The 11,944-nt window shown below is 33.7% G+C and overlaps 1 protein-coding gene across 1 annotated transcript; it reads right to left on the bottom strand.

The window, feature by feature from the left end:
- Nucleotides 1-5,459, bottom strand: LOC127702134 (triadin-like). Its single transcript, XM_052206228.1, has 2 exons — nucleotides 5,167-5,459; nucleotides 1-1,993 (listed from the first exon to the last, which is right to left on the bottom strand). Exon 2 carries the CDS (start codon nucleotides 1,988-1,990, stop codon nucleotides 224-226), a length of 1,767 nt encoding a protein of 588 aa, XP_052062188.1. The 5' UTR covers nucleotides 1,991-1,993; nucleotides 5,167-5,459; the 3' UTR covers nucleotides 1-223.
- Nucleotides 5,460-11,944: the final 6,485 nt, after the last annotated feature.

Raw genomic sequence — 11,944 nt, forward strand, 5'->3', positions numbered from 1 at the left:
TAACAATATGCAGGTCTCCATTATCCGTTTGAAAACCCTGGTTTAATAAGAATTTCGCAGAAAATATTACGCAACAATTAAATCGCATTTGAACAAAGACGTTACAAGTTTGGAAGACATTAACATATTATGACAGACAAACAGAGGTGTAATAATAATAATAAAAAACAAATGCATATTGTAACTAAATAATACTGGTATGTAAAATATATTATTTTATCTATTACGAGGCTATTGTAGCTTGTTTCCGCAAAGATTTTTTTGACTTAACTTTCTTTTCACTGACACTGTCATTACATTTCGGAGATTCCGCTGCTGCAATGCCGGATGAATATATGCTAGATTCCCGCAATGAAGTGTTAGGGAGTTCTTGTGTGTCTGAAAGTTTTTCTGATTCATTCTTATCTAAATGAGGTACTAAAATTACTTTTTCAGGTTGACTTTCAGGTGTATCGTTTATTTGTTCAGTTGACCTTTCTCTCAGATTTGATATTGGAAACATTTGCTCTTTGTTCACAACTTTAGGTAATCTATCGGGTAGATATTGTACACTGTTACTTTCCTGAACAGGTTTTTCATGTAATTTTAACTTAGGGTCTTGTTTCTCTTTAACCGCTATTTTGGACAAACGCAACCTCAGCTCATCTTGAACGGCCATCTTTTGAACACCATATTTATCGTCGGTATCATTTTCATTGTCTATCCTTTCTTGTTTCTTTAATTTTGGTTTTGGTTTGATTTCAGGCTTTGGTTTCACTTCGGGTTTTTGTTTGATTTCCGGTTTCGGCTTGATTTCCGGTTTTTCTGTCGATTGTGCGTTCATCTTTTTTGGCATCCTCACATTTTGAACGACCATAGTTTGAACTCTGATCGGTCTATTCTTTGTACTTGGTGAACTATGTTCAGTGTTAGTCCGTTTTAAAACATGAACATGTGAATCAGATCGATCCTTTCGGATGGCATTGTCAATATATGGTACACTTGATCGTTTAACTGACCCGTGCCTCTCTTTTTCGTCGTGTTTTTTAAGCGAACCTCGTCTCACTTTTTCATCATGTTTATGTACTGACCCCCTCCTTCCTCTTTCATCCTGTTTTGGATCTTCATGAACATAAACGGCATGCATAATAGTGGTCACTTTTTTCTTCGATGAAGATGCCGACGATTGTTCCTGTGGTGGAGCTGATGGATTTCTCAAAATTCCAGGTGACCGGTGTGGAATTTTAATCTGTGAAGTGTGTTCACCGGGTTCTTGAACTCGTACAGATGTTTGTCGTTGTAGTTTTAAATGCTCGCTAGGTACATGGATATCAAATAATGGTGTTTCTGTGGTAATCTTGACATCAGGCTTGCTCCAGCCAACGCACAAATCATTACAAACATGGTCGTCGAAAAATTCATTAATTTCCTTCTGTTTCTGTAATATTTTGGGAGTTAGTAAGTGGTATTCGTTGCCGCTTTTTACACCTTTGAATATGGCGATAACAGACTGATGATTTCCTTCTATAAATGAAAAATGAGAAAAGGCATCTAAAATGATATCTCCTTCGAAGAAAACCATTGTATCCGAAAGTAAAGGTTCAATTAGCACTATTTCATCTTTTTTAAAATCGCGAAAATCGTACTGTTTCATACTCCGACAAAATTTATCCCAACGAGAATATCCTTTTAAAGGGGCAAGATATTGCTGAACAAACGTGATTTTTCCAGCCCCAGTTTTATCTGTAAAAGCACTAGCTACACCAGCAGCATGAGTATTTGAATCTAAACGAGACTCCCAGAACTGCTCCGTTCCTGCTCTGAATCTCCTGAATTTAACAATTGCTTTCTTTGGTTTGTTTAAATGTTCACCATACATAACAGCATCATAAACAAGTTGTGTGTACGTTATATCTTTGGGATAAAACCCAAAGCAAGCCCATACCGAGGGTTCGTCGTCTTTATTCTCCAACGATGCCTCAGTAAAGTGAACTATATCAAATATGCCCATTACCTGCAAAAAATATGCAAAGGTTTCAAGAGATGGAAAATATATGTGAACTGTCATATTCATAGATCACGGACCCCCTTTTCCCTCCAATATACACACATTTCTTTTAATTCAATTATATATTACCTTGCTGACTCAGTCAATAATTCATTTTGTATTCGTGTTAAATATTAAGTCAAGTGTAGGACAAACACTGCTTTATCTTTTTAATCTTAACATTAAAATCATTGTGGATCTTCTATCGAACCATTTCTGCTGAATTAAATGGGCATGGTTACATGTAACTATCTTTTTACTTAAAATCACCATTTCGTATGATTTTTTTTTTATCTTAACTGCCCATCGCAAGGGTTATCCATTCGAAAACGGTATAGTTTTTGTTTACATTCAGGATCAAAATGCGCGAGCTTATGAAACCATGTGGAATTGGAATATTGGAGGGTATAAATAATATACTTAAAATGTTTTACAACGATTTTTCAGATATCCCCCCAAAAAATCAAATTGTTTATCATAAAGCGCTATAACAATGACATGTTTTAAAATACTTTATATATTTTGCATCGGAAAGACTACACCTATATCTTTACTTTTGAAGGAATTGGAATTTAGATTCTCATTCATTCTCATTGGTTATTTTGACAAATAATGAAAATTAACCGTAACGTTTTAAAATTGCGGTTTTGGGGCCATCTTTGAGCACTCGTGATATGGTTTCATGTTCATATTATACAAGACATAATGCTACTAAAACACAAAATAAAAATAATATAAAATTAGAAGATATGGTATGATTAGCCGATGAGACAACTATCCAAAGTTAATGTTTGAAGTTATCATAGGGTAAAATCTTATTAAGTCGAAGAAGTTTTTTGAAGATGGTCATTGTGGGAAATAAATTCAGGGACATGTGTCCTACTTCTTACATATATACTGTGATATAATTTTCCTTTCAAAACACGTGGTAAATTGACAAATTCCAAAGTAGATAAAAGTGTTTGTTTTTGCCCATTATTTAAAAAATATTTAAATTTAAACAGGTTTTAAGTCCCCACAGAATTTCACAATGTAAAATAGTCGAAGCTTATTGATAAAATGGATACAAACGAAATCCCCAACCATTTGAATCTTGCACTCATAATTCACTGTTCACATTTCTGCGGAAATTGGTGATAATTCTACATGGAAATATTTGTAAACGGGTTAAAACCAATAATCCTCATGATATATAATAACCCGTTTGGGATATATTATTCCTTTGGGGGTATACATTTACTGTTCGAAGGCTATTGTGATTTCGGGGGAACGATTTCAAAATGCTGTAAATTTAATAAAAGGCAACAACTTTTCTGGATACATTATACTGTTAATCAAATAAATTCTTATGAGAGATGAGAGTTGTTACCATGGTTACTATGAAAACAAAATTTACAACAAATTTAAATATTTGGCGCTAGAAGTATAAGCTGTTTTATCTGTAACACGAAATGATATTTGCGCATTCATCTTTGATAAACCTGAACTAAATTGACCCTCTGCAATTCAAGAATCAAAACGGACAGTGGAACTATACCCACTAATCAGCTATAATCCACAATTTTCTACATAAGGAAATTCCTGTACCAAGTCAGGAATATGACAGTCGTTTTCCATTCGTTTGATTTGTTTGAGTTTTTGATTTTGCCATTTGAAAAAGGACTTTCCGTTTTGAATTTTCCTAGGAGTTCGGTATTTTTGTTATTTTACTTTTTATACATATTTTGCATCAGAAAAGTTAACATACTCATCTCTGAAAACAGTAAAATTGAGAGTCATCAGCTAAGAGTACATGCCAAGCGGCTTCCAACACAGAGACCGTCCATCCTAAGAATTTATAACCAGCGTCAGAGGCTTATATAGAGTAAGAAAAGAGCATCATTGACCAGCGCCAAAGGCTATATATAGAGTAAGAAGAAAAAAGTATCATTGACCAGCAATCCATCAACTTCATCAAAATTAGATATATTACACCTCAGTCTAGATTTGGAAAAAGGGTAATTTGGTTTTTAATTTGAAATACACCTCAGTCTAGAATTGAATTGTGTGACAAATACCAGTCAAGACAGATTACGCGAGCCACATTTGTTCAATCTTTGGGCTACAGGTATCCAGCTAAAACTGACTTGTGATGACTACACGTATCCTATATGTTTTTAGAATTTTAACTTTTAGCTGTATATATATATATATGAATGTGCTATGTTTTGGATATGAAATAACTTTTAAAATTATAACCGGTGTATGACTTTTAGTCATATAACACCAAAACTCTAATGTTATGTTTATAATACGCAAATGTCATGTACAAAAAGCGCAAACATTCCGCGCCGTAAATATTGTTTGCACTGTAAATTTATATCCAAAAAAGGGTTAGTCCAACCATAAGAGTACATCATTTAAGGAAGGTAGGTTAGAATTTCTTTCTGTTTTGCTTTTTTTTTATAAAAAATACCGAAACTTTAGGGCAGGCATTTTGAAGCATTAAATAATAGGGTAGGTATGGTACCCTGCGTTATTTATAACTCATTAGGGGGTTTGGTCCTAGCTTGTTGTAAAGATAAAAGAGATCCGGGTTGCTAAAACTAACATAAACGAATTGATTTGTTGCTCACAATTCTATATAGTGTGTACGATTAAGTTAACATAGGAGGGCCAGTATAAGTGCAATATTGAAATCAAGTGTATGTTTACTAGTTTTCAGCGTGTCGCAATTATTTAAATTTTATGTCCCCACGTGAGAAGTGATTTTGATTGATTGATTGTTGCTTGCTTAATGTCCAGTTACAAATATTTCATGCATATCCAGGACAAGACCGTCACAGTTATTTAGGAGTAATGTTAACATTACATGTTACATTAAGTCTGACAACACTGGTATTCAGACAGAATGTACGTCCTGATAAAATCAATTAATTGATAGCAGTTTAGGTGTTTGTTTACTTTAAGCCAAAACTATAATCTGTCAACGCAATATATATCTATCAGAAATATATATCATGTGTATAATAGGTCACAGTTACATGTGTAAACAACGAATAAACATTAATACAACTGTGATTAAACGATACTGTGATTTAAAAGGCTAAAATAATATAACAATCGTACATATATGAAACCTTAAATTTTGACAAACTTACCTTTGAACAATTTCACTTATACACATATCTGTACTACATTACGTTCATATATTGTCGTGGTTAAAACGCGTGAAATGTGCGATGAGGTATACAATCAGCTCATGTGCAAAGTAAAAGTAGATATTTCTGTCCCATTTATGGATACCACGTGTTTCATAGAAAATAATGAAAACAATTTACTTTGTTTATACATTAATCCTGGCCATGTGTCACATTCCTTCGTCACAGGTGAGTTTTCATAGGTAAACTTGCGCGGGTGGAGATATTAGTGAATTTAACATAGTCAAGTTCATTGTGTGAAACGTCGAAAAAAGGTTGTTGTAGTCTATTTATAGAACGTGAATTTTAATTTCAATGCAGCGCTATGTTCTTTATATTTCAAAAGGTAAATAAAAGTAACATCTAACAATTATTGAAGAGACGGTACGGAGTTGTATCTTCTAAATGAGATTATTAGACCGGGTATAAGCCTACAAATCAAATCAGATCAAAAGCTTTATGGTGCATATGCTAATCACCGTCTAAATGGTAGGGTTGTAGAAAACCAGAGGATAGAAGGATGAAGAGAAGAAGGACATGCAGATACAGATTTGATCAGATTTAGATGGGAGAAGTGGAAAGCAAAGAACAAATGAAAAATGTGAAAGGGTGGACAGGAAAAAGGGCCTCGGGATATACCTTCTGTTCGCCCTTTAATGAACATATATCCTTCTATAATATCACGCTGGAACTGTTCTAGATATGGTTATACTGGTACTGTGATGAGGTGATTAAAGATGTTATAATTTCCTCCATGAAAACATCTGGTTATTTTCCTTTATTAAGGAGATGTGGTATGCTTGTCAATGAGAGAACTATCGCACAGACACTCGACTCTGAAAAAAAATATATATACATAAACAGTCATGTACGTTTCAGTAATTAAGCTTAGTGACAGGTTTTAGGTATTGCTATGGGAACGAGTTGCAGTCCTTTAATAGCAGAATTGTGTTACCGTTACCTTGTTGATATTTTAAAATCAAGAACATTCTAATTATACTGTGGAAGTATCCTCCATGCAGAGAACTGAAATGTAGTTCAGTGGTTTCTGTCATATTTGTTTTTCGTAAATTTTTTTGTTATGAATTTGGCAATTATTTTTCTCAATTGAATTGTTTCATATTTTTTATGTCGGGGCCTTTTATAGCCGACTATACGGTATGGGTTTTTCTCATTGTTGAAGACCGTACGGTTGCCTATAATTGCTTACATCCACTTCATTTGAACTTTGGTAGATAGTTGTATCATTGGCAATCATACATCATCTCCTTGTTTTTATATTAAAGTAAATTTCTTATGATTAGCAATTATTAATGTCCTTTCAGTTGTTGAGTTGCATGATGATAATGATAAATTAGTTTTCAACGTCCAGTGGTAAATTCAACATATATATCAGGACAATAACATAGCAGTGGCGGATCCAGAACTTTTCATAAAGGGGGGGGGGGGCGCTGACTGACCTAAGGGGAGAGGGGGTCCGCTCCAGTCATGCTTCAGTGATTCCCTATATAATCAAATTTTTCCCACAAAAGGGGGGACCCGGGCCCCCCAGCCCCCCCCCCCCCCTGGATCCGCCTATGCATAGCACTGTGATATGGATATAAACTCGAATTTTACTAGACCGTCCACGCTGAGCCGGACTTTTAACCTACCAGTTCATAAGGTAATGGCTACATGTACGGTCCGCACGAAGAAATGTCGCCCTACCAAGACCCACAATTCGGACTCCGAGCCGATAAGTCTCACCCTACCAAGACACAAAATTCTGATTCAACAAGTCTTTATTCTAACTTCTAAACGTCGCAAACTTAACGAAGAAGCAGCAAATATTTTTTTTCCAAGTCTTTATCGAACACTGACGTCAAAATCTATGTATAACTGGTAGATTAATGATTCAGGGGTTTCATTAATACTTGTATAACCTTTAATAATTCATTCAATAGTTACAAAGATTTGTTTTGAAAGTTTGGCTTTATCTGTAGAAATCTGATTACAAACGCGATGGCACCATTAGAGGTGCACTGATTGATACATTAGTCTGGAAAAACATGATTAATTTGAAATTGAGGTTTTAACTAGCTTTCAGTTACTACGAATGTACTGTAAGATCAGTACTCTGTCTCTTTTGTCTTTTATGTCAGTTATTTTTGTAGTTAATCATGATCTGATGAGTCAAGCCTTTTCTAACCGATTTTTACAGTTTGCTGTTATGTTGTGTTGTTACACCACTGTCCAGGTTACGGGACGATTTTTTTAGCTTACTATACGGTATGAGTTATGCTCATTGTTGAAGGCCGTATGATGACCTGTAGTTTTTCACATCCTTATCATTTGATCTGTGGTGGAAAATTGTCTCATTGGCATTCACTCCACATCTCCTTATTTTCATTTTGATTTATTTTGTCTTTTGATTTTTTCCAATTGGAGAGAGACCAATTTAATTACAAAAAATCTAAATAATTAAAAAAATAATAGTAAAAGGAGATTATGAAGTAAACGTCAATGAGACATCAACCTAACATTGATTAAGAAAAAAACCAAAAGACATAAAGGGATCTATACATACTGTCTTCAACTGTAGACAAGTTCCAAGTTCCAAGTAGCAGATATTTGGTAGTCTCTATCTTTGTTTCCAACTTAGCATCTATATGTCAATAACTAAAAAGTCCCAAGTCCAAACAAGTTGTGAAAAGTTCAATAGAGAATAGACTCAACCACTAATTTTCTGAAGAATACAAACACATTAAGATATTGCTGAAGACAACCGATGACAAGATGCCCAACTTGAAACCGGCATATTCGGTATGGGTTTTGCTCATTGTTAAAGTACGTACGCGTTCGATAACATATAGTTTCTTACTTTTACGTCATATGGTGTCTGGTGGAAAGTTGTCTCATTGGCAATCATATCACATTTTCTTATTTTTACATTTGCCATATTGCGGAATTAAGGATTTTTTTATAACTCAACACTCACTTTCTATCTAAGGTAGTTGAATAACCAGCGGTTCATAGAAGAACGAAAGCACCTGTTTTTGGTGGGGTTCGTGTTGCTTAGTTTTTAGTTTGACTATCCCGTTGGTATTTTCCACCACTCTTTTTTAATTTCTATAATATCGTTATTATAGACAATAAATGGAGGTACAAGTTAAACGATACTAACTGCAGCTACTGAGACCAAAGAACTTAATTAGTGGATGTATACATCACGTCTTCGTACACTCTAAAACTAAGGGGTATATTTCACACAGCAATGTCATTGACAGTACATGAAGACACGATATTGTACAATTTAGTCTATTTAAGATTTGTTTTGAAGTAACTAGAAACCAAACAGAACATAAAAAAGTAAAATAAACTTAACTTTAACCTTACTATTATAGACTGAAAAGGAAAAGCCTGTCTTTATTTGAACCATTAAACAACAGTGCATTACAGCGTAGTACATGCGATAAAATGAATATTATGATTAAATTGACTGGTTATATTGGGGTAATTTCAAGTTTGGCTACCCATAATACAAAGAGGTATTTTTTTTCTAAAATTACACTGAAAATTTAACAAATAGATAAAACTGGTTCTCAGGCTAGTACTAAAAGCATCATCTATTAGTTTATTCAAACGAGTTTAGGGTGATTATAACGTAAGATATTCAATGAACTAAAGCATGCATATATACATAACTAAGTCATCTGTGTACATTTTTTTTATATTTATTAGAATCCGTAACGTACAATCGACGAAAAATATTTCATTCGTTGATTGCTGATCGAAACTTTGCCTACTAATAACTTTCTGGTTTTTGTGTCGATGTCTACTGTTTTTGACCTTCATAAAAAAAATCAACACAGAATCATGGTGAATAATAAGTGAGACGATATAGAGCGATGCTTATTTTTTTTTTGTTGTCCATGCCTTCCAATTAAGTTAATTAAACATTGTCAAGCCAGTTGTTCAAGGATTTCATGTATAAATTTTTTTCTTTCAGAATCGATTGATAATCTCGTTTGTTTACCTTCCCTTACCGAAAAATAAGCTCTGCGGCAAACATTTGCCGCAAGTTTGCAGCAAACATTGCCGCAAGCTTGCAGCAAACATTTGCTGCAAACTTGCCGCAACCATTTTACCATGCAAATGAAGGTTGCGGCAAGCTTGCTGCAAACATAATTATGCAAATTGGATTTGCCGCAAGCTTGCGGCAATTGTATGCTGCAAGCTTGCGGCAATCGTTTGTTGCAAACTTGCGGCAAACTTGCAGGAACTACACATTATATACCAATGTCATGTGTGTAGACATATTCAATGTATCTCATTCAAATTACACAGCAACATTTTTAAAAAATCAATTCATGCCTGTATACAAACAGTCATTGAAAGAGTTCTTGCAAACTTACGAGATTTAAGGAAATACATACATGCATTTGAGTTTTGAAAAAGGGGGCAGGGGTCATTCTCAAATGACATCATATACCTTTATTAAGAAATGAAAAAGGATAAATCTCAAATGTGTATTGAGTATAAAGCTAGGTAACAATTGCATAACAGAATTGAACTTAGTTTTAATAAACATGGTACAGTACATGTACATCAGTTACAAAATTCAAACGTATAATAGCTAAAGTTTTTCATTACACACATACATGTATATATAGTTGCTTACTTTATTATGTATGATGATAACATTAATTATTTTATTAAAACATGCAGTTCTATGAATTATTTGTACTTACAAAATTACATACTGAATATCCTTATCTATTGAACCAAAATGCCTCCTTGATCTCTTATTTGTGAAATGCATTTTCCAAACACAACCAACATGACCTAGCCACAATTTCAAATTGATAACTTCCAGGAAGTGCCAACTAGGCATGCCCAGTCAATTTTGTGTAATTCTTGCAATGTTCTGGCAAACATATAGAATGGTCAAAGTTTTCTGCAATCTTGCGGCAAACATATAGAATGGTCAAAGTTTTCTGCAATCTTGCGGCAAACATTCTCTATAATTTTAAACTTTCTGGCAATCTAACGGCAAACATTGATGTTTCTGCAAACTTGCCGCAAGCTTGCAGCAAAAAGCTGCAATGTTTGCCGGAAGTTTGCAGCTAGCGGCAAACATCTGCAAACACTATTTTCTGTGTTCCTGCAAACTTTTTGTTTGCCGCAAGCTTGCAGCAAGTCTGCTGCAAGTTTGCGGCAAACAATTCAGTTTCATAAGGGTTAACTTTCATTACAGATTTTCCTTTTGGACTTGCGCTGTGTAGTTGCCGAATTTTTAACGAGAGAAGTTATGGTTAGGATCACTGCATACGGAAAAGTAGTCGTCGAATAAAACAATAATTCAATAGCAGTACATTTTGAAGATTTAGATAAATTAAACGAGTTTCTTTTAAATAAAAGTCCATGTACACGTGTTTTATAGTAAAACTTAGCCATTCCAAGTATATAAAACATAGTTAACTTTTTTTATAGGACTTTAACAAATTATTTAACAAAAATAAAGTAACAGATTGGTTTTGTTTTATGGTAAAGGGATGACAACTCTTATGTATAAGATGTCTAATATCAGTCTGCCATCAAAAATTCATTATACGTTTTTCACATTCGTATGTAAATTCATCATTAGAAAGATTTTTTTAATCAAATTTGATTGCAGTTCCGGCATAACGTCTGGGTTTTTACAAATATTAGAGCAATTCGGTAAGAAGTTTGGAACAGAAACGTTACAAGAAATAATTTGAAAACATGAATAATTTCTTTAAAAACATCATATTTTTGTTTTAGATTTTGCATTGAAACTTTTCATGTTTCAAGACAGATTTAAAGGTAGGATTAAAAAAAACGGTATAAATTTGTATTTATTTGTCAAGATATTTATATATCCTTTTCAACGCCCTGTTAATGTAGTAGTTAAAGAGATGAATTATATGAATAAACGAGTTATATGAACACACAGAAACACTTTATTATTCGTTCGATATTTAAACATAGTTTATACTCTGCATAATTTAAGCTTTAGAATTATCTAATTGTCATTAATGAAGATAAACATTAATAATATAAAGTTCACTTGTACCCTGATGGTATTTAAAAACGAAAAGCAAAGCTCGTCTGTCCAAAGTTATTTATAAACGTGTTACTTTACTTTACTTTACTTTATTTTGTGGTGGTCTGTGAACTTTTTTTGAAAGAGAACGTCTAAGACCTTTGTGACATTACCCGATGCATAGCAGCACAAAAGGGGTTGTTGTTGTTGTTGTTGTTACAGACTACTTCATTCGTAAATATAAATCAACGTGCAGACATCTTATACGTTCAGGTATTTCACATCCAATATTTTATGGTAATATTCTTTACAAAGCACAAAAGTGTCGGCATTCACCTCAAAAGCTAACCAAACCTTTAAACAGACTTATTCGGAAAGGATATAGTTACGATACTGTTGTCAAGTCATTAAGGATTGCATATTTTGGTATTAATATTGATTCACTCATAGGGTCTTTGCATCGGAAATAAACACATTTATTCTAAAACCAGTTGTTGGCATGATACGGGTTATGTTCTTCTCATATATTTTATGATGATATGATACTAAACCCCTAACGGGAGAGATTGTACTTGATTTTCCTATGATGAAGACATAATCTTTCAATCAGTTTAATTGAGGTCTGGAGCTGGCATGTCAGTAACTGCTAGTAGTCCTTTGTTCATTTATGTATCATTGTCATTTTGCTTAGTT

The sequence above is a fragment of the Mytilus californianus genome, unplaced genomic scaffold (assembly GCF_021869535.1).
Source record: "Mytilus californianus isolate M0D057914Y unplaced genomic scaffold, xbMytCali1.0.p SCAF_5, whole genome shotgun sequence".
Taxonomy (NCBI): domain Eukaryota; kingdom Metazoa; phylum Mollusca; class Bivalvia; order Mytilida; family Mytilidae; genus Mytilus; species Mytilus californianus.